The 23914-nt window shown below is 38.8% G+C and overlaps 1 protein-coding gene across 4 annotated transcripts; it reads right to left on the bottom strand.

Annotated features, from left to right (window-relative positions):
• Positions 1–2268: 2268 nt before the first annotated feature.
• Positions 2269–22970, bottom strand: LOC121652194 (protein phosphatase 1 regulatory subunit 12B). 4 transcript variants are annotated; one of them, XM_042004829.1, is made up of 12 exons: positions 22899–22970; positions 21715–21805; positions 21422–21613; positions 21191–21302; positions 20872–20987; positions 12205–12221; positions 11977–12106; positions 9227–9331; positions 8984–9034; positions 8783–8833; positions 8007–8074; positions 2269–3814 (listed from the first exon to the last, which is right to left on the bottom strand). In XM_042004829.1, the coding sequence occupies exons 1-11, from the start codon at positions 22916–22918 to the stop codon at positions 8036–8038; spliced, it is 924 nt and encodes a 307-aa protein (XP_041860763.1). In that variant the 5' UTR covers positions 22919–22970; the 3' UTR covers positions 2269–3814; positions 8007–8035. The 4 variants fall into 4 exon arrangements, with proteins under 4 accessions (XP_041860763.1, XP_041860762.1, XP_041860761.1 ...); XM_042004828.1 differs by having other exon boundaries at positions 8007–8077; XM_042004827.1 differs by lacking the exon at positions 8007–8074.
• Positions 22971–23914: the final 944 nt, after the last annotated feature.

Genomic DNA, 23914 nt, shown 5'->3' on the forward strand with positions numbered 1-23914 from the left:
AAATATGGCTATTTATCTGTTCTGTTGATGGTTGTGTAGATGTATAAAACCTTATGCACAAATGCATCTGAAGCTCTGTGGTTTCAGTTTTAGAGCACCGTTCACACAGATGTAGTCTGTTTTGCTTTTTTTTTTTTTTTTTAAACAAATGTTGGGATTAAAAAGGGAAACCATGCAAAGTTCAGTGGATCATTCACCACGTTGTCAAAATGTATTGAGGAGCCTCTCAGCGGGTAAAGACACCACTTTGAAACATTCTGTCTTGTCTCCTCTATTACTCGCTGTATTTCTTCTTTGTATTCTTGTGGATATGTGTAATCACTCCTGTCAAATTTATGTTTTTGTGATGTATACCTCTAATGTAGAATGGAGGACTGTGTTTAAGACAAAGCCAGAACTGTGTCACCATACTCTTTAACATTTGCTTTCGGTTTGCGTCTTCGTCTTGTTTATGTGTAACCGACTTTCAGTATCATTATGCTGAATAGAGAGCAGGCTCACTGATGTCTCCACTGATTCTGCAATTCTGCTTTTGCTGAGCGTGAAGAATGCTGGCCTTCATGTTTACAACATGGACATACCCTATACTGCCAAACATGCAGGGCCGTACTGAACTCCCCTCTTGAGTGCTTAGTCCTCCACCTCTCATCCCTGATGCAGCTGCATTCTTAAGACTCCTTTGTTTTTCCTGCTTCACGTCTTTCTCTTTATCATCTTTTAAAGCATCAGAGGGCAGTCAGGTTGTGTCCCCTAGCTGTGTTTCTTCGTGTCTAGTGTCGTGGTGCGCGTGTTCATGTCAGTACTTGTGCCTACTGTGGATCGCATGCTTTAGCCTTTGACTGGACACAAACGTTGCTCACAAACTCCTCTTGACCCTTATGTGGACATATGTTGGGGATCCTTATAAAGTTATCAAGGGAACCAAATAACTTATTACAAATTTATCATATGTGTTACCAGTTCTGTAAAAACAAATAGGAAATAAAGGCCTTTTAATAACCATGATGTGTTTGTGTTTTGTATGCAGTGCGTTGAATGTCACTAAATCACTTTATTGAGCAAAAGAAATAATCTGAATATATTATGAAACTATTATTCACATTTGGTGTTAAAGGATATTGTTCTTGAGGGAAGGTACAGTCTTTAAAGAGAATTTTTATTCTCCACACACTCCTTTGAATTTTACTATTTTTGATAATTGAGCTGACCAGCAAGGGGTGACATGGCCTTACAAACACTGTAGGTAAAAAAGAGCCTTTAAAGCATCAAGGTACAAGAGGTGTGTCTGTCTCTTCTGGACTTTAAGTCTGTAGATCTATTTACTGCACACCAAAACCAGAATAATAAGTCTTGAATAATTCAATTCAGTTCAATTAAGCTTTATTTGTATAGTGGTAATTCACCACAATGTCATTCAAAGGCATTTTACAGCCAGTTCAGTTTAAATCAATTCATTGTGATCCAATTCAAACAAATCCACAGTAGTCCAGTTTATAATTGTGTTCATACAAGTCAATTCATAAAAAATATACCAGCCTAGCTAAGAAAAGGCTATGCAGTTACTATAATTGTAATAATTGTCTAATTACAAATTAATCAGATTATAATTTTGATATGCTGGTTAAACTTGGGAAGACAAAAGAAGAAGAAAATGTTTTGTTTTTCTAACTTTATTGATAAAATTCCATTCACATAGTAGTAGGTAACAACATAAAGTGGAGGCATATTCCAACCCTCTGATTATTTTTATGTTTTCTGCTGTTCCCTTAAATACAGAAAAGAACTCACAGAACACGACCTCACCTGTTCTTACCAGTCAGCAGCTGACAATGCCGACATGTTTCTACCCTCTAGAAACACCTTATATACCTTTCCTCAACAAAATGAATCATGCATAAATAAAATGTATTCAAACCAAGCAAAAAAACAAAAAAAACAAAAACAAAAAGACAAATAATTTACATGAGTATACATGATTATATTTTGCTCTCAGATTAACACCACACCATCTCAATATCAGATCAATCCGATCTGACTGGGATGTTTAAATGATTCATTTTCTTCTGGCCATGTTAAACTTTTATTTTTAATAAAAGTGGTCCATGTAACCAAAGCTGGTGACAACATAAAGGGCAAAGCTAACAAGAAAACATTACTATGTGTGCTTTCTATTTTTTTTAAATAGATCTCAAATAAAAAACATTTTAGTCTAATAGGACAATAAACATGACCTCCAAAATGACCACATCAAAAGCTGATCAGCTTTAAAAAGATATTTATTGAGTGGGCTGTTAAGTTAGATTGCATTTGGTGGATATACTGCAAATGAAAAAAAAAAAAGAAAAATCAAAAGCCACTTTTTAAAAATCTATTAAATGCAGTTAAATTAAAATGTGTGTAATCACCACAGACAGGAAAAGTGTTGGCAGCAGTTTGCAAACTTTGGATGACACATATTTAACATCCTACAAAGGCTGTGGTGACTAAAGTGTCGCAAGTGATCTGTGAGTAAGTGTGTGATCTTTGCCACTAGGTCAACTAAATAAAGAAAATAATGCTATTAATAATAATGTATTCCTTTGAAACAAACAAAATCAGCAAAGAAAGCATAAAGATGAAATGTAATAATTAATAAATAAATAATTAAATATATCTCTCTCATTAGCATAGCATAGGATTTTCTTTTCATCTAGACATGCTCAGAGTGGCTCCTCATGTTAGCCTCAGTATTAATTGTTTTGAAGCTGAGATATGAAAATTAAAATAAAGTAAAACAGAACTGTCTGGGCTGCAATGCACAAGTGAAAGAAAAACTAACAACAACAAAAACAACTACGTCCTCATGTTACTGTGCAAAAGTGCCAAGACCTTTGCTTTCTAAGCTCCAGCTCGATTTTCAAAATGGATTAATTGAAATGTTTATCTGTTTGATGGAAGGTCTGCCAGAGGGTCATTATGTGTTATCCCTGGGCCCTAATACTGTAGATCATAAGCTGTGGTAGTACTTTGTGGAGAACCACCCACAGGCATCTGAATACAAGTCTGCAGTTTACAGTTTGTGCAACTGGAAGCTATAAAATCCACATTTAGAGGCACTGAATTGTGGCAAGCTGACACGGCTGAGTGAGAAAATGAAGAATGCTGTCAATCAAAACGTGCTGCATTTCAGCTTTATCATGGAGTGAAAACATATTTGTAAAAACAGCTTTTTGTACTGCCAAGAACTTATAGAAAAAAAGCTGAAAGTGTTATCTACCACTCTAATATAGTTTATGTTCAAGAAAAACTTGTCACTTTTTGATGATTAACATAAATATTTAAAAGTGCAGAGTTTAATGCAGGAACAAATGTGAAGTTGTGATGTGATATGTTGATATGCTATTAAGGTAAAGTATTTTCATGCAAACTTTTAAAATTGTTTGGACCGGACCTTAAAACTTCAACCAAACAAAATACCTGGTTCCCAGTTTGTGCAAGTGAAAAATATTTTAAAAATTTACAAAAACGAAAGAGAGACAGAGGCAGTAAATTGACCCATGCACATTAATCCTTCTCTTTGGATCTTTACAAGTTCCAGCAGGTATGATCAGGGTCTGTATCTGCGAGCACAGCCAGACTGCTCCATCAATAACTCAGTGAGGAAGGAAAACATGGAACCTTGTGGACAATTCCACTGCCATATCGTGGTTAGAGCATCTACAGACATAAAACAGCTTCTGACATGTTTTCATTTGGACAGCTTGCTGATGACTCGAATGAGAGCCCCGTTCTCATCTTTTAGCCTCTGGTTGTCTGACTTGAGCTCTGTTAAGACCTGGGGAAAATTGAGGGTGAGACGTGGTATTAGAAAAATGTCAAATCAGTGTCAGTTTCTGGATAAGTTTGCGATATAAAGCATTAAGTGGTGAAATAACACGATTAATTGGACTTTTTACTGCACTGATGAAATGTCTTGCAAAACTGCAAAATACAAGTGAACCAAAAGTTGGGCCAAAAGTTGTCTTTGACTTCGGTTGGAGGCCAGGCAATGAGGTCATGCTTTGCAGCACTTGATCATGCAGTGAAAAGTGACATTGACAGTGTGCTCCGCAGTGTTAAAAGTGACAGAAATGAAGTGAAGCCAGAGCAAAACTGAGAGAAGGTCAATTTCCCAAATCTAGGTCATGTCTCTCACGAGGAGCAATGACTGAAAATAACCACCCTCTTTGTCAAAGTATTTCCCTTCTGCTGGAGACAAACAATAACCCTCTGCTCATACTAGGACACAAAGAAACCAGCAAACAGGCAAAAGCTTCTACCATCATAACCTGTGGATTGCTCATTTTATTCTGTTTTCTTTCCACATTGTGGCATTAATATGCCAGTAAACTGTGGTAAATGTAGCTATAGGAATGGTTTTATATCTGGGAATATGCACGGTGAAAAGATTGATGCCATCCATTATGTTGGTAAAGATGTGATGATTAGCATGGCCTGATATAGGATGATATAGCTTGCTTGGTTATTTCCAGAACTAAAAAAATCTTCCTACAAGCACCTATGTGGTTTTATTTGTGGTGGTAAAGAAAATACAGTATAACAGAATTTACCTGTAAAATAACTAAATAAACCTGAAACCAGAGGCCCCACACTAGTCTGTATTTTTACTGTAATTTGTTGTGACAGTACGTCACTGTTAGTTTACAGTACATGGCAACAGGATAACCATAGCTTTTAAATAATATCTATAATAATACACTAACTACCAACAATCTGTTTAGAAGGATTTTAATAGTTTTCTTCTTTTTTTCTAAACTTGCTAAATTATACAAAATTAGAAATTGAAACCATTTTACCCTAAGATCACCACTTCGTGGTTATAACTAATTTAAAAAAGTATTTGTCAAATTCAATATTAACATGTTATATTTCCGTTCATGTAACACTTGATTTTTCTGTATTATAGAAGAAACTATATAACTTTTTACAGTGCAGCCTCCAGCTGAAATATGATGTGATATCAACTGCATCATAAAAAAGACTGAACCTTATGTGCAAACATTATTATCTTTCAAACTATTGTTTGATGCTGGTGAGACGATAAGTGTAAGTGAGGTTTGCTGAGCAAGTTTTCTTCTGCCTTTCAAACGTTTCTGTGTTAAAAAGGGAATAATTTTCTATTTACAACCTCCTGCAAACATACTGTCAACAAGTGTGTGTGTGTGTGTGTGTGTGTGTGTACTTTTAAATTACAGCTGTCTGCTGATGTTGACATAACTGGTAATTTACAGGAAGCAGATGTACACTTAACAGATTCTATGAAACACAGTTAGATGCTGTTTTACAGCCACTGTAAAACTGTGATGCATTGCATCGTTTTTGTTTGAGTGTTAAAGTGGCTTGTTGTTAATACGTCTTTATAAAATTTATATGATTAGTTTTCTTCACAAACATCTTACAAAAAGCATAAAAAGTTATTTTGGCATATGATTTATGGATTTTGGCAGATTTTCTCACTGTGGTGCTCCAAACAAAGGCTAACTGTATCCATCTTGCATCCTATATAGGCTCACCTACAGGTCTTATGTTGACTTTTTTCTTTTTGCTTGCTCTATGCTGTTCCCTTTCTTTTCCACGCTTCCTCTAATAATGTCTCTTCGGGTTTCATTGTTGAATCAGCCATGGTGCACATCCAAACCGACCGGTGTGTTGACATCCAGTTGCTGGCATGTTATGTGGTACCGTAAAGCAAAACGCAGCTTTCATGTGATGTTCTGGGCTGGAACATAAATTTGTGAAGAGCAGTGTACCATCAAAACGAGTCAGAAGCACAGAGTTTTAAGCTGGGGAGCTTATATGGTGTTTAAGGAATCAACTCTTCTCTTGAAATAAAAAGACTTACAAATATTTCATCAAAGTTGATTCTGATATTCTAAAAACCTTTAAACCATCAGCTGACCAGGAGATGTGCATCTTGCTTTAGCTTGTATTAGCTGTATATTTGTGGCTATGTTCCACCAAATTGACACAGAACATGTTCATTTTAAAGGCTCATGATCTCACACGTTTCATTAACTTTGGAAAATTGAATAGAAGGGCTATTTCCCTGAAAAACACGTTTGTATTGATTACCCAGCACCTGTATATATCTAACTGTGGAAAAATCAATATCTGCTGTAGAATTTGTTTGTGTAGAAGCCTACATCTTTACCCAGATGGCTTAAAACAGTGGTCATGTTCTGTGAAGCAGCATGCAGCATGATAGTAGTTAAAAACACTTCAAAGGAAGATTTATGAGAAAGCATTTTGCCCTCTTACAGCCATGAAGGAGACTGGGTGATAAAAGCGTACAAAGGGCGGGGGGGCATGCATTGCAGTGCAGGGGTGGGGATTCGAGCATGGAAAGGGTGACCTGCCTGAGAGGAAGACAACAGAGAAGGAGGGAGCAGGCTGTGACGGCACCAGAAGGAAAGAGAAATGTAGACGTTATGTGGCTGAGGAAGGGGGGAACAGAGAGGAAATAAGGCCAGATGATCTCAGAGGATCAGAGGTCCTCCGTCTCCGGCATGGAGGCCGTCTCAGAGAGGCGGGTGAGGACACGCAGCATGGCTCTGTTTTCAGCCAGGAGACGCTCGTTCACCCTCCGCAAGGCCTGGACCTGAGCCAAAACTGGGAAAGCCTGCATACGGAGAAGAGAGAGAGAGAGAGATACAGAAAGGGAGCAGACAGAGAAAGCAGGTGGAAAGGCTGGGCTGTGTGCAAAGAGAGAGACTGAATGACTGTATCCGTATTCACTCATACAGACATGCACCCACACATAGAGCCACAGAAGCAGGATTTATCTGAAAAAAAATATATAGAAAAGAATTATTTACTTCGCAGGGATATTTTCTAAAGAAACAGTAAAGCTGCAGCAAGCAAAGAAAAGGATGAAGCCACATCTCCTGAGGTATTTCTTGTTAAAACTGAACTTTATCCAGAGGCTGGTGAGGTGGTAATGTGCTTAGCATTGCAAAGAAGAGGGGAGACATATTAATAGAAACAAAAATCTTAACTCTATTTCAGAATGCACAAGAGCCTTGGGAGTAAAACGCCACAGAATAGGAAATGATTCATTTCCTCCTTTTCTTGGCCTGATTCTCTGAGGTAAACCTCAGCTTGGTTTGACAGAATCATCTGTGGTTTGATGCTGTTCCTGCGGTTGAACACATGTAGTGTTCCAGGCCACCCAGATACAACTGTGTGGGATTAAATTTGAACAAAGAGGAACTCAAACAATTTCTTATTGCTCTAAAATTCATGAAAACAGCTAGTTTTAAAGCTTAAAACAGTTCAAGCATGTAATGTCTTCTTGGCATTAGAACAAAACACTGCAGTTTCTGGAGAGATGCCCTTAGCAACAGGGAGGAAAAGGAGGTGAGAAGGCTAAATGACCAGTATAGCTTATTTCTATTTGTTTAACTTAGCTCTTTCTTATAGGAATCTCAGGTCCTGCAACAAATGTACAGTATACTTCTATACAAACACACACTAAAGGTGGAAGAGAAGGAACAACAGCAAATAGAAGATGTGGATTTTCTGGAGTTTTATCTATACAGACAAGAAGAGTGACAAATAGGATTTTTTTTGTTGCTAATTGCACTTAATAACAGCAAACGTAATCAAACTACAGCCGTTGCCACATTTGGCTGTAGAAAACAGCACATCCATTTTTAAATTTACAGGTCAGACCTTCCCACTGTTTTTCCTTTTCAGTTCAACTTGGTGCTTCAAATGACAACTGAACAGCTCCCTCTTGTGAGGAATATGCAGATTACTCAACGTGAAAGAGTTGCCATGTGAGAAGGGTGAAAGCCAGTCCCCTAAAGTGCCTCACGGCTAAAGATAAAGCCTGTGTTGCTTTTACATTTTGAGATCATTTTACTTTTGAAAGAAAAATTCCACACGTGTAGACATGCCCCAGTCTCTAAACATGTGAAGTGACAGGCAAGTGTCAATCACTCCTCTGCATCATAGCAACCACTCACCATCCCCCCTCCCCTGGGACAGCCTGTTCTCAGGGCTGGTACCCACAGCGGAACCGCAGTGGGGCGTCCTGCTGATGGAACCATGACAACACCAGGGTCAAACGTCAGCTACTGGTACGTCACACTGCTGTATGTTACAGTATGCCTGTCACTCACCTTAGCCAGTGGTTTATTTCATGTTACTTCAAGTGCCCAACAATCAAAATCTAATCTCGATGTATAATTTCTTGCACATACGATACAGAATGTGCAGTCAGGCCTGAAATGACTGTGTCCCGTGTTTCTTTGTGAAGCAGAGTACACACAGAGCAGCACTGGAATGTCTCACAAAAGCAGGTCTTTTGGTCTTGGACGGGTTTTGGTATTCGGCTGGAACTAGGTCACAATGTTCACCCTAACAGTGGGATAAGTGGAGCAGGGAAGCTGCAGCACAGGCTCCTCCTCAGCCTGGCAGGAAGTGGTCCAGCAGAACATTGGGGCTAATGAGCCTGAAGCATTAACCCTCCCTTCCCTTGACTCCAACACCCACCTGGCTGACCACAGGCCTGCAGCATGCTGTGTGTGTGCTCTGCCCTCTGAAAACACTTTAGAAATGCATCATTTAGTTTGAGTAGGAGGGGCTTTGCTGAAGGGACGCACCTTTATGGACTGTTGTTATGATGGTGTTTGGAGACAACATCATTAAGATAAATGAGACACAGCAAGTTTCTCAGACAAAATAAGTGCCATTAAATCCCAAGGTGGGTGTGCACTACTTATTTTCTGCATAGACTGACCTTTAATTCCTCCTCCATGTCGGACACTTTTTTCTCAAGAGCTTGTTTTTCCTGTAAATACAGAAAAACCAGCAACACTTTGAGGCAGACAAGAAAACAAGAGAAGACAGCCACAAACAGGCACATCAATCCATCTTTATTGTGCAGCAGAGCATGATGAAAGAAAATACCAGAAGGTTTAAAGGTTAAAATGACACTTACCCTTTTCTCTGATTCAAGAACTGTGGATCTTTCTGATATCCTGTCTTGCCTCTAGAAGTTAGAGTGGTGTTGTTAATGGAGAAGAATGTCTACACAGTATTTAATTCTGATCATAATTTCATGAAAACAAAAAAAGAAAGCAGTCACAACTTTCTTTCAACAAAAAAGAGAAACGTATGATGTTGTTTTCTCAGCCTTTCTTGTTGAGATTTGTTCCTTTTCTGCAGCATGAATAAGTGGTACCTGTGTGACTTTCTCCAGCTGGGAGCGAATCTTCACTAACTCTTGTTTGCTGTCTTGCAACCTGAACTTAAGTCTTTCGTTCTCTTGCAAAGCTTCTGCATACATCTGGAAAGTAAGAAGAAGAAAAAAAAAATCTGTTTTCAGATGTTCCTAGAGATGTGTCAAATCCTTCAAACCTTGTTAAAGAAATTTAACTTAAGAGAGAAATAAATGAACAGAAATAAAAAATGAGACAATAACCTTGTTAGTAAGAAAGAAACCCATTTGAAATAATTTTATTTCTGAACTGTAGGGTTATTCATATTGACAGATATATGGTATCTCAATGGATGTAAAATTTACATTTCTTTAAAATCCTTTTATGTTCAAGTTTAATAGAACTTCCTGCTTGACCCGGTTTCTGGCAGGTTGCCACAAACTGAAAACAAGAGGTCTTAATTGTTGAAAATCAAAATGAAGTCTTTGTATGGCTGGAATAGTATTCACGTTAATCAGTTACAGCAATAAAACATAAATGTAATTCTTTTTACAAGATAATGGTGTTAAAAGGTTTTTAAAGCTTACTTTAGAAAAATAAAGTTAACTAAAAAACTATTTTAAACATGTATTGGAAAATGTATAAATAATTTTAACTTAAATTACTGTGTGAAACTGAGTCATCAAAACTAAATCTCTTTGCATTCTGGCTTGATATAAGATTTGAGCAGCTCATCAGTTTAGTCCAACAGTTTTTTTTTTATTTTTTAATTTTTTTTCTGTTTTCTGTTTTAAAGTGCATCAGTCGTGCTCTTTGCTCTTTGCAGGCCTGTGCTGCAGGAAGCAAAGCTTAGTGCTCTTCTATCACAGATCCACCCTGCTGTAACACGAGGATGTGGCCTGGCATTGTCTTACGGAAACAAAAGAATCCTTTCCTGAAATAGAAGTTTTCTGTGTGACAGCACGTTGCTCCAACACCTGTTTATGCAGTTAATAGATTGTTTATATTAATGCTGCCTTCGTAGATGTACAAGTCCTTTGTGCCTTGTGTTCAACTTAACCCCCATACCATCACAAATCTGCCTTTGAAAGTCTTGTTTTTCTAGGAGTCATGGATTTAAAGAAGTGATTTTAAATTTTGATTTTAATACAAAAGTTCACTTCAGTTCTTGAATATATATTTTATTCTTTTAACATTTTGTATTTTATTTTTTTTTACTGTTTTCAATTAAACGTCTGATTTAAGTGGTCTTCGAATGATTTGTTATTACTCACATTCCTCACAGTTTCCAATTTTTTGGGGGACAAAGGTCGTGGTGTAAACTGACAAAGATGTGAAATAATTTTGCCAAATGCAACCCCAGATGTTTTCACTGAATCCAGTTTTTAAACTGCTTTCTATTTGGTATCAGAAGAGTCTGGGTAAGCAACTTCAGAAATTTCCACTTAAAGGATTTATAAGTGTTGTTTACAGAATGTTAAAATGCTAAGAAGTGTGTTTTACTGTGAAGTTAGACTCTAACTGTTGTTCCACCAGCTTTCTGTTCAGGGTTTTTGGAGCTGGTCTAAAATCACAAATCCATCAGTAGTGGGACTGATATGCTAAGCTCAGACTTCAATGTCTTCAATGATCACTGTCTGTAGATTTTAGATTTTCCCTGCTCCAACATATTTGATTTAGATTTAGATTAATGAGTCATTGTGCAGAAGTTGACAACAAGCTGGTGAATATGTTTTTAATGTGTTGGAGAAGAGAAGCACCTTAAACCTGCAGGACAGAAATCTCAGATTCCTGATATGAAGCAAGAAAAAGTGACGCAGGACCAACACTGGAAGGTTATTAAAAATCCTAAAAACACTACATCAGCCTTGGCCAAGCAACACTTGACTAACTGTTCAGTTGTTGTCACAGAATTTGGGTGTTTATAAAGAAACAATGACAACAAAAACTGGATTCCCTTTGTGAGGAGCGAAGCCGTAATGAGGCACTACAGCAGTGTGGCGAAGGTCTGAGAACCGAGTAACCGGGCAGAGCTGCAGAGACAAAAATCTCAGAATCTTTTACAATCTTTTACTGGAGACAGTCGTGATTAAAAACTGTCTTTTTATCCAGCTGATGAACATTAGCTGAATCCTCATAGAACATACCCTCCATTATTTAACAATAACTCAGTTTACAGCTCCAAAGTCATACAAATATTTAATATCTGCAGTACATGTATGTGGGATTTAACATTTAGGCAGTTTGCTTTGGTGTGTTTGAGCTCTGTTTGCCCTGTTGGTTCTATGTGAGCTAATCTGAGATCTGCTAATTGGTGTCTATGGACACACCCTCTTTGCTCATTTTCATGTGATTTAAGACCTAAAACTTCTTACTGTTTCGATTAATTTAATTGATGCGTTACTTGTATTTCTATGTGAAAAACTCAGAATGAAGATTTATTTCTGCTTCCTTTATGCTTCACTTAAAAGTGAAATCCCTGCCAGTGTATCTGCAGTATTTATATGTGAAGTAACAGTACTGTCTGGAGAAGCTACACCTTAAACCTTTTCAACACACTAGCTGGATACTAGTCTGACATAAACTTTATATGGCAAAGTACTTTAAAAACAATTTAAATGTTACAAAGACTTAATAATGAGAATTTCATGGAAGTTAGAGCAAAATTCTGCAGATAACAAAAATGTCAGCTTGTATCCAGCAGTCATGCCGTATCTACTGCTGCTGCTTTGAATCAGTCTCAAGAGAATGTGTTTCTTTAAAGAGTTACTACCTTCTTATAGTCTTTGGCTGTGGAGTCCTGCTCCTGTCTGTTCAGAGCAGCCAGCCTTGTCTCTCTCCGTGTATAAGAGCTGGTGCGGCCCAGTGCTTTCTCTGTCGCGCTTTCCCCACTGGAGTCGTACCTGGAGGCAACATGGTTCATACTCAGTGCACAATGCAGTTTGACTTTTTCAAGAAGATCACTTCTGCAAGAAAGTAGAAAACAAAGCTGAATTCCTACCTTGACAGTCTTTCATGCTGCAAAGAAAAAAGAAAGAAAAAGTGAGACATTTTAGTCTAATCAGTCAGTACCACAGCTTGAGAACACAGTAAGCTCCTCTGTGGTATTTAGATCCACATTTGTTTGTTTGATAAAAAACAAACAAAGTTCTGGGCAGAGACATATTTTCCATTTGGAGACAAAAGACTACCAAATCAAAATTTCCTGTTAAATTATCCCGGCATGTTTAGAGGCCTATTGTCTCAGAGGGCAGAAATGTGTGCAGAAGTGAGATATAATTCAACATGGAATTATATCTCTAACAAGGTTCACGAAGGTCAGGCCTGCCTGAGCTGGTTAAGCTTTGAGAATGAGGGTGGGGGGACTGATGCCTCCCCAATGCCTGCAGCAGAGGGATGACATCATGACATCAGAAGTTAAGTATGACAGGCCGTCGTCTGACCTCAGACAGCAGACTGATACCAAACTGTCCTGGCAGGTTTGTGCTGTGCGCAGCCCTTTCATGGCGGCCAAGCTGCCTGCTGGGATCCCGTTCTGTATATGTTTCCATTTCTCCAGGGAGGCTGGGTTCTGCGCTACAGCAGCAATTACATACTGTGTCCTCTGGCTGTGTTTCAGACAGATCTCTGTTAGGAATCAGGTTACCTCAGAGACGTCCCTGTAATGAATTAGCACAAAGCTGGTAGAATGAAAGATTTGGGGAATTCCTGCTGGGGGAGAAATTTTTAAACACCTGCATTTGTAAATGCTTTGCAGTAAACATCTGGTGGAGGTCTGAGCTGTTCAAGAAGCAGATGTTTACTGCAATACAAAAATATGATGAAGGAGGGCAATTTATGTCAAAAGGCACACTGATTTGGTGAAGTGTGTGCATGTGTGTGGGGTATTTCAGTGTCATAGGAGCTATTCTGCAGCGAGTGTTTACATAACTGAGTCAGTGCTGCCTGTCCTTATGTGGTCTTGTGCCTCAGCAAAGCTATCCAGGAAAATTCAGACCTCTGTGACCTCAGATGAAAAGGGGCTGAGGAAGGAGCGAAGATGAGTTCTCAGTCACTAATCTCTGTGTTTAGCAGCAGAGAGATTCCTTAGTCAGATTTGGCATTTATCCATTAATCTACTGGGAGAGGTGCATCCTTGGTTTATGCATAAATAAATCCTGCTTGAAGTTAAATTAGTGGTGTAAAAATTAGGCCCTTTAGGGATTAAGGCAATAGATTTTTAGGGAAAGACTGACCCCTTACTACTTCGTGCAAAAACATTCATACCAGAGCTTAAATTCTGTTTACTGATGGCAGCTGCACCGATATGATCCCCTTGTTAGGAATACTGGAGGGAGTTAGAGGAGGCACATGTAATGAAGCAAGCTATTTGAGGCAGAGCAGATGGAGGATGATGATCAAGTCAGACTGGTGGAAACTGCCTCTGAATGGGCATGTTATTAAACAACAACTGCTAGGACCAGCATCACACACACTGGGGGTGGAGGGGGTGCACATACACACCAGCCAGCTGCATAAGCTGTTACAGTAAATAAATGATCATGGTCTGTCCATTTAACACTGTAAAACTCTTCATGTCTTTCACTTACTTCTCTCTTTCTGTCACAGCATCTTTTCCTCTGAGATGCTTGGATGACTGCAGTCGGAAAATCTGAGCAACACATACATATTTTTTTCTTCGCTCCCACCAGAACTGACTGGGATCAGAACCATAAAAGATGCTTCTTTCACTGTCGCCCACCTTTCCTCACCTCAACCATTCCTCTCTCTATTCCATTAACTGAGACTTTCTGACAGCAATAAAATGATCTTTTTCCTCTTCTATTTCCATGAAAAATCATTTTTAAAATGCATCATTTCAGCTGGTTGAAGACACACTCAGGTTTTTTACGTAATCAACAGCATTTAGTACATAATACTTAAGGCCTCATTGCAATTAATACTGATTGATGGATGCACTGAGGTGTAATAACTACTCCTAAACAGTATATTTAACCCACAAAACGTAGTGGACAGAGTATAAAGTAACATGAAATACAAGCACTACCTCAGTTTTGTACTTAAGCAGAGAGTGTTTGAGTCAGGGTACATAACTGCTTCTCCTTAAAGTGGACATCTACCAGATGCTGAGCATCTGTCAGCCTAACGCAAATGTGTTCCTGCTTATTTCGCTTTCTGTTGCTCACAGCTGCAACAGGCTAAATTGAATTTAACCGAAGAAGTCCAAGCTCTCATCAAAACATTGCAGCAAGTGCTGCAAGTACTGCGTCTAGCGAGTCCCACCCCCTCAGCAGTGCTTTTTTCTCTCCCAACACAAACTCTGCCAATTCAGACTGGGCTTACATCATGGAAAATTAATGTTAAAGTTTCACCATGGATACAGTAGAGAGAGGCTGACACTTCTTCGACAAAAGAGCCCAATCCACAGGAGGATCTCAACAGGCACTGGAAGCATTCACTGCTGGTGGCTGAGCAACAACAGAGTGTGTCTGCAGTGTTGCATGACATTACCATACATGTGTCTGAGGAGGCAGAATCACATTGTGTCACATCTTTTCCCTTTTCTCTCTATCCCAATAAGTGTGCATGTCACATAGAGTGCAGCTCAGACCGACATGCCGAAACAAACACAACAGTGAAACTACACCCAAGAGAATAAGCCACTTAGAAAGAAGAAGAAAAAAAAAAACTAACAGGAAATTACAGAAAGAATGCTTCAACCCAGAGCTCTTTTCCATAAAACGTGATCTGGGTTTCAGAGCAAATACTTGCCTCTCCTTCACAGCTCAACAAATAAATCAAGATGAGTGGCTGATAAGTTTATATATATATAAAAATTGTCCCCTCGCCCTCCGTGGGCGGTCTCTCATCCATCCAAGCTCGGGTTCTCTACCAGAGGCCTGGGAGCTTGAGGGTTCTGCGCAGTATCTTGGCTGTTCCTAGGACTGCACTCTTCTGGACCGAGATGTCTGAGGTTTGTCCTGGGATCTGCTGTAGCCACTCCTCCAGTTTGGGGGTTGGAATGAATATATATATATATATATATATATATATATATATATATATATATATATAAATAAACTAACCCAAAACCATATAGAAAGCCACCCTTATCATTTAGATTCCCATTATTGATAAAGCGCCTTTATCCACTTGATTGTATTAAGAAATATTGCCTTTAAGTTCCAACTCTGAGGGGATGTCTTCAAACTAACTTCCCAAAATACAAAGAAATTGAATTTATGACAAAGAAAATGATTTATTCCTCACATTTTAGTAAGTGAAATCATCAATGTTCACTTAATCTATCAGTAATATGACTAAATAAGTTGCAAATAAAGTTTCAGCTCAATGCTACATCACTCAGTCTCTTAAATTATGTCTCGAGCTGTCTAGGTAGAATCAAGACAAATAAGTCATGAAAATATATCGGACTCTCAACAAGTTAATACAAATTTTCTCTGATAAAGAATTGTGATAGAGATCTTTCTGAAAATAAATTATTCAGAGGGATATGAAAATGTATTTCTGTTCCAAAGTTTCACATTGGGAAGATGTGTTTCTGTAGATGAAAGGCTTACTCTGAAGTTTTTGTCCGTATAAGACGGAGAGGACGGGGGTGACTCTGTCAGAGACTTCCTGGTGCGAGTCAGGTCCTTGGTGCGCGAGAAGTAGGATGACATCTCCCACCTTTAATCCAGACAGGCAGGTCGACTTCTACTCTAACGCTTGCTGAGGCCACCACCAGATAACAGCTGCACGGATGGGTTGATCCCTTCAAGCGACACTGATGAGGATGTCCATGACTACGCTCCCGGGGAATCCTCAGCAACAGGTGTGTGTGTGTTTACATGTGTGAGTGTGCGCGCTGTTTCAGTCCAATGAGCTACCGCTGACGATGGGTTTCAGATGTGTGCTCACACCTTCTTTCAGCAGCATACAGATAAAAATACAAAGTGCAACTAAGCTGAATAATCTCTTTCAGATCAGAAAAGCCTGGAAAATAACTTTGAGTGAAGAAAGCAAGCAAAGATTATTCCGTCTCCATTTTGTCAGTCCTTCATGAGGTGCACAGAAAGTCCAAAAGAACAAGAGAGAAAAGTTTGTTTGCCTCGTCCTGTGTTTCCCAAAGTTATACTCATCTCCCTCCCTCTCATGCTTTCTTTCTCTCTCCCCCTCTGCTTCTCCTTTCTGTTTAGTCAACCTCCCGGTCCCTCCACCCCTCCAACCAACCCCCTGTCCTCCTGCCTCTCCCAGCTTCAGCTTTGGCAGCTCTCTGTGGCAGCCTGCCAGAGGCTCTGCTGTGGACAGCGTCAGAGCTGAGGGCTTAAATTGTCCACTGATGTGAGCAGGGATAAGAGGAGGCTGGGGTGGGGGTTAGCTAGAGTTTGTTTTCTGGAGAGGCAACAGTTTTACCTGAGGAGCAATCAACAACTGTGAAGTGCAGAGTAACTTGGCTCCCCACAGTGTGATGGAGAGATGTTGTTAGTTTTAAGTGCTTCAGGGTGTAAGCACACGTCACCTCTGACACATTTCCTCTCAGTAAAGCATGTTTATTTACACCAGCTTTTAACCCTGCGAGGGTTATCATACATTAATTATTTTGCCCCAACGCAGTGCTGATTTCATTACCGTATAGCAGTCTGAATTCCTGCTTTGTGAAAAAACATCTTTTGCTGTTCCATCTTGGGAGATATTTTCCTTCTCATCAGGAGTTATGTGAGAAGATTGATGGTTTTCTCATGCTTGGATAAAGCTGCAGCTAGCAGTCGGTTAGCTTTGTTTTGCATAAAGACTGGACGCTGGGGAAAACTGCTGGACATATCTGTTGTATTTGTTTGTTTCAACAAGTTGTGGACGCCCAGGTTGATTTCATAACTTAACATTTTTATTTTGGTTAAACAAATTTAACATGTTAATACTGGAAGTGAAGTTCAGTGAGGCTAGCAAGTGGATTTTGGCTGAACCGGGCTCATAGTGAGTTCATGTCAACCATAAAAAGAGGGGGACAGACTCTACAAATATTCCTCCAACATATCACACTGTGCCTTTAAAGAACACTGCTTCCCCCGTCCTTTCCTTCCATAGTTTGCACTGCTTGTTGCTATCTTCCTTTTATAGTCGCAGCACCCTGCTGCTCCTAAACCGCCCTCATCCCTGCACAGGACAAATAGATAGAAGGAGAGATAAAACATTAAACTAAACAGAACCACAAAGAGAGAAAAAGAGAAGAGAAAGTAATAAAGATGAGATATGGTTTGTTTTTGAGGTTGAGGTAATGAATTCAACATTGAGATCTAACAGTCAGACAGAGGTTTCTTCATCTATCACTGTTTGTGTCTTGACTTTACCTGATAAAGCTAAGGATGAAAACTTTGGATATTTGGTTATTATTTGGAACATGTGTGAGTTAGACTTGGGTTTTCTGATATTAAGACAACAATCAGGTTTGAGTGAGTGCCCTATCTATCAAACCTGATAACTGCATGAAGAAGGGAGATTTATAATCATCAGGTTGGAGAAGGTTACAAAATAATCTTTAAAGGGTTTAAACTGCAGAAAATCCACGATCAGATCAGTTTTCTAAGAATGGGTAAAATTCAAGATCACTGTCATTGAAAATTATTCCAAGAGCAACGTTTGCAAATCCCACAAAACCCTCCAAATACATTTACCAAAATGTGAGTAGAGGTCACATAATTTTTAAAAAATGTCTCTTGGAACTGTTTTTAGGAGCAAGGAAGTTTCACATATCCACATAGTAAACCAGTAGTCCAGATTAGTTTTAAATCGACAGGCCTCCCTAAGTCAGTAGAACGCGCATTTGAAGAAAAAACATACTGCTCTTTAAAAAGAGTAGTATTGTCTGTGTAGTTTATGACAAGCAACATGTTGTCCTTTGTTCAGAGAAAGAAAAAGACTGTATCAAAATGTCAATTCCCATCTGTGGAGCATGGTAGTGAAGTATCATAATATGGGACCACTCTGCTGTGTCTAAAATAGAACTGATTGCAGCCATTAATGTAATAGTAAATTCTAGATTATTTTTATGTACCAGCTTTATACACACAAGTCCTACCAAAGAATATTTAAAAGAAATAAAGTTAATGTTGAGTAATGGCTATGTCAAAGTCTTTGTAATTAATTTCTATGCAAATGCATTGGTGCTTAAACTAAAAGCAAATCATGACATTCTTTCCTTGATGAGTAGTTTTGCAAATAAACAAATGTCCAATTTGTGTTTTATTTGTGTGCTTTTTGTCTGACTTTCAACCCCCACCACGGCCTGGAAAGCGTATAGTTCTAGCACATGTTTTTCTTGCAAGAGCATCTGACCTTCGTAAATCGACTGGATGGTAGTGAATTATACAGGCACTTGTGCTAGAAACTTGGATTTAAAAGTCTATCGCTGCTGGAGTTCCCCCAGACTGATCCTCAGCCTTAGTTTTAGGAATTCCAATAAGGGATATTAAAATTGTGCTTTTTTCTGTGAAACAGAAACTTAGTGGCTAGACATCATCTTAGTGCTGGACAAAGAGAAAAAGAAGGTTAAGCCACCAGCAAGATCAAACTGCTAATCACCTCTAATGTAGACATAGTCATAAAGGTATTCTTGCAATTTCTGGGTCTCACCATCAAACAGCTGTCTTTAGTTGTCTTGCCTCTGTACCTGCCTTTTTCTCTCTCGTTAAAGGATATGTGGAAAATCTGTTCAGATCATCATGGAGTCATGTAGAGGTTGGCTGTAGTGATAGGCAGCCTGTCATGCCTCTGATGAAACCCCGCCGTGCTGTATGATTATCATAGACAGATATAGTCCTCTTGGTAATGCTCTCATGTTACTAACAGATCTCTGTTTCAGATTCAGGAATGTTGGACAGCTGAATGGCTGACCTGGAGGCAGCTTAGAGGAGAACCACTTTCCACTCATGCTGCATCACTCGTAAGGCATCCATGATCAGATATACCTCTTGACAGTCATGTTAAATTTGCAGCCTTCGTTATTTTCTTTTCCTAAACCCAAATTAAGAGACAACTTCTATCCAAACATGAACAAGTTGCAATAAGCAGGGGGCTTTGGTTAAGAAATTCATGGTTGGGGTGTTTCACATGCAGCAGGCAGGTGGAGGGAGAATGGTATCAGTTAAGAAGAAAAGAAAAGAGAGTAAATCCTTCTGAATCTAGGCTAAGACCAAGCAGAGAGCATCTCAGTTTTGCCCAATATGGTATGGAATGTTGAGACACCTCAGCCATGTGATGTGAAGAGGCAAAGTGACTCAAAAGGAGTCCAGAGGGTTGCTTCTTTAAGACCGTCATTGTATAAGATATGAAGTAGTTCTTCCAGTTAAAAGTATCTTTGAACATGTGTTTCACATCTATGATTGCAGTGCATCCTTCAAATGTTGCATCACAGGCTTTAGGTAACAGCCTTTGAGAAATTGAAGCTTTCAGGTGAAGCAGAAAGACAAACTGAAGGTGAAACAATGGTGCTAATGAATTTTGACCTATTCAGAACAAGAACATTTTTTGCCATTTGAGTTTTATTTTAAATGTATATTGTATGGCCACTTTATTAGATACAGTTGCTTGTACCAGATTGGACTCTGTTTTCCATTCAGCTGCTTTAATTCTTCATGACGTAGATTCAACAAGGTGTTGGAAACATTCCTCAAAGATTTTGAGGAATGCCGCACTGATGAAGAGCATCGTAATGTTTATTTATTTATTCATCTTTTTTTTTTTTTACAAGCAGGCCAGTCAGGCCACTTGGGCCTTCCCAGGCCACTGGGAATTGCTCCATTTCTCCTATGGACCAGTCTGGAGCTGGGTAGAATGCATCCAAGCGTTCATATTCTGATCCTACCATCTGAATCTGCCATCTGAAATTGTGATTCATCAGACCAGGCATCATTTTTCCCATCTTCTATCGTTCAGCTCTGGTGAGCCTGTGTGCAATTGGTAGCCTCAGTTTCCTGATCTTCGCTGACAGAAGAGGCACCTGGTGTGATCTTCAGCTGCTGTAGCCCATCTGCTTCAAGGCTGGACATTTTGTTTTCAGAGATGGTATTCTGCATACCTTGCTTGTAACAAGTGGTAATTTGACTTCCTGTTGCATTTTGGTTGAGACAACTGCTGCTCACTGGATATTTCTGTTTTTCCCTCCATTCTGTAAAAACCCTAGAGGTGGTTGCATATGAAAATCCCGTGTGTCTGAAATACTCAGATCAGCCCATCAAGCACCAACAACCATGCCACATTCAAAATCACTTTAATCTCTTCCTTCTCCATTTTGATGCACAGTTTAGATTTCATCAAGTCACCTTGACAACTTCCACATGCCTAAATGTATTCAATTGCTATAATGTGATTGACTGATTAACTATTTGTGTATTAACAAGTAACTGAAAAGGTGTACCCAAGAATCTATCAGTAATACATTATCTGTGGCCTTTTATCGATTTGTAATAACCATGACCAAACTTTCTCAATAAAGACCTCTGTGTATTTAAGTTATTTGTAGTGAGCTATAATTGTGAGACAAACGAGTCATGAAGAACAAAGTGAAATTATCCTTTGGCGCCATCTAGTGGAACATCAAAGTTCAATCCATCTTTCTCCTGTGGTGGCTGATTGTTAAACTATAAGATATAAAATGTTTTCTACACACCTCTGTGTCCTCAGCATTATAGAAGACTCGTCTTTGTTGTTGGTTTGCAGAAAATGTCAGCTCTGCTTCACCGTCAATGGGATTCTGATTTTCATCCCTCCACCATCTCTCCGCAACTGCACTCACAAAGCAGAATTTACTTTCAATGGATCTCCAGATCACAGCATTTTGATCAAATAACTTCCAAAAGTGTTTTGTGTTGACCTAGAAGTCATATGGTCATATTTATCAGTTACATTAATTATTATTTTTTATTAAAGTAGAGTTGCATGGTTAACTTTGATGTCTGCAACACAAAAATTGAAGCTAATGATCTCACCTCTGAAGGAGCTGTTGTTGTTGTAAGGCACACTGCAGGATCCATGCACAGACAAATATGTCAGGTTTGGAGACTCAGCAAGGGTTTCTAGCCTGTGCTCCATATTTCCCTCCTGTTCATGAATAAGGGAATGATTCAATGTATAGACATAAATCACAAATATCAAGGAAAATCACACATCAACCATCTGAACTGTAGAAAGTCTAAATGTGGTTTCTGAATAGAGATAACCTCGTCCATTTTGCTCCATTTCAGACCGATCACTGTTGTTTCTGTCAGGCCGGTCTGATCTCCCCTGTCATCTACTGAGTCTCTCCTGAGACAAGACCTGTCTTCAAGAGTGCCTCTTTCTTCCTTCTCTCTGTCTTGATGAGACAGGCTGTAGGTCTTCTGGGCCTCTTTCAGGTCTGTAAGTGTCACACCCTGCAGGATATTCATATATCTTCATGTCTCTCAACAATTAAACTGTTTTTTTTTTCTTTTTTTTTTAAAAAACCTGAGCTCATTAGTCGTTTGTTTCTTACCTGTGTTGACCGCCGAGTTTGTCTGGCATGACGAGACTTTGCTTTTCTCTGAGACTCTGCTTCATCATCCCTGACCGGAGTGAGATACGACCTTAAAAACAAACAAAAAACACAACAAACAAATTCAGAGAGACGTCAGCATATAAACATTTTTATTTAAAACTGTTCATAAAATATACAATTTTCCCATTTAAATACCCCAGTTTATATTCCAAAAGCACTACATTTTATTTCTGCCTGTGCAGTTTGGGGGAAACCAGTGGATATATCAATACTGACATCAGTAATGAAGCTTAATGAGTTGGAAACATTTCTATATTGAGCATCTCCAAAAAAGTCAGTATTGTGGCTTCTCACTGTTGAAGTCTTTAAGACTAAAAATGTAAATATAATATCATAAAAAAAACAAGAAACCAAATTAATTGGGGAAACCAGATCAGAAAAAAGACAGCAGTTAAAACACATAATTTAATTATCAGAAGGTGAGGCCTGAAACTAATTTCTACTTTTTAATCTTTCCAGTCGTCATTCTTCAGCATAATATCTTACTTTATCAGAAAATGCATAAAATCACAAAAAGCATGATCTTCTAAAATGCAAGCATGATACCTGCCAGTAGCTTCACAGCCAAATAAAGAGCTGAGCAAGCACCAGCTCCTGTTTTACCCACACAGCTGTTAGCTCCTCCTCTGCTACACTTTTACTGCTATTGATTTCTTGGTTGTGGAGTCACCCTGAATCCTGAATCTAATGGGCATGTGAGCAGCAAAATCTGTGGGATATAATGCACATAACTTAGAATATGGACTCAACAACCATGCACAGTTTCACTGGCTGACACAGGGAATCATAGAGCAACAATAGAACAAGTCTCATTTTATCCAGCTTCTCTTGAATAACAAAGCTTGCCTAATAGACTAATGCCTCTACTTGCTTATATACCAATATTCTTAAGCCATATTATAAAGATGTTTGTAAGTGGATGCTCAAAGTAGTTGTTAGGAATAGTAGTGGCTTTAATCCAATGCTTTAGAAAATCAATAAAACCAAAACAGTAACTTCTATAAACCTGCAGAACAAATAAAGCTGATAAAGGCCTTCAGTTTAGTCAGAGTTCTTCTGAAAATCTGTCCATAAAATTAACAAGATAATAATCAACATGACTCAGGCCACATGAAACTTACCTGGGAACAAATGCCTGCATGGTCCCTGTGGAAGGTCAGACGCTGAGACACACAGACACTGCAGCAGCGATGAGAGGGAGAGGCTGGAGAAAATGACTTTGTAGCTGGCTAGAGAGGAGAGAGAGGGACACAGACTTCCTGTCTGGATGATGCATACACAATCAATTTAGACCTTCTATCTACAAAGGGCTGATGCAAGCAAGTCCACAAATGCTCTAGTTAAACACGTGAGCAGCAGCCATATTTGGACCTACAGCCTGCAAGGTTTTTGTTTGAAGAATTTCTCATGTAAATTTGGCTTTGTGTTTGCAGTAGGAACGTAATACACAGCTCCTTGGAATCTGAAATTGGTGGCATCTTTTTTTTTTTAACTGAGATTGGTCTGTTAGTAGATAAAATAAAATGCTTTTAGATCTTGGGCAGAAGGGATGTAAATTATACAGCAAAAGAAAGAACTTGGTGCACAATTTTTAATTTATTTTGAGTTTCTGACATAAGTAAATCTATTATTCAGGCTGCAAAAAATTTTTCATTGCCTCATAGATTATTAATTTAGTGGTTCTGAAAGGTCCAACATGTTTTAACTCTTTGAGACCTTTAAACTTCACGTGAGGGATTGTGATTGATGGCTGCTCATGGTTCTTGTTCAAAATCACTCACTGGACTATTAGATTAACCCATAAGAGCCTGACGTTACATACAGTTTCTGAGACATTTTGCTTCAATTTATGGTATAAACTTTGCTCAAAATCCTGTAAAACACAATCTGATACTTGTCTTCTGTCCCCTAATAGATACCCAGAAGCAGAAAACCACATTATAATATTTTAAAAATATGAGATGATAATAAATGGTAGATACACCCCCCTAAAAAGTTTTTTTGTTACATTTTGTTAAAGGGCCAAATAAAGACCTCATATAAAAACAACTGGACTTTACTTACCATTTTTTCGTGGGTTGGGCCTTAGAGGGTTAAACCGCTCAACATACAGTAAAATGAGTTCTGAGGAAGATGG

Source organism: Melanotaenia boesemani, chromosome 13 (genome assembly GCF_017639745.1).
Source record: "Melanotaenia boesemani isolate fMelBoe1 chromosome 13, fMelBoe1.pri, whole genome shotgun sequence".
NCBI lineage: Eukaryota > Metazoa > Chordata > Actinopteri > Atheriniformes > Melanotaeniidae > Melanotaenia > Melanotaenia boesemani.

Excerpts from the sequence above, each read along its gene's own strand:
- LOC121652194 (XM_042004826.1), bottom strand. The coding sequence starts at position 22,918 with ATGCAGGCATTTGTTCCCAG. Across the intron at positions 20,988-21,190 it reads CAACAACAGCTCCTTCAGAG|TTGCGGAGAGATGGTGGAGG; the intron begins GTGAGATCATTA and ends TTGTGAGTGCAG. Across the intron at positions 6,659-8,782 it reads ACATGGAGGAGGAATTAAAG|GCTTTCCCAGTTTTGGCTCA; the intron begins GTCAGTCTATGC and ends CTCCGTATGCAG.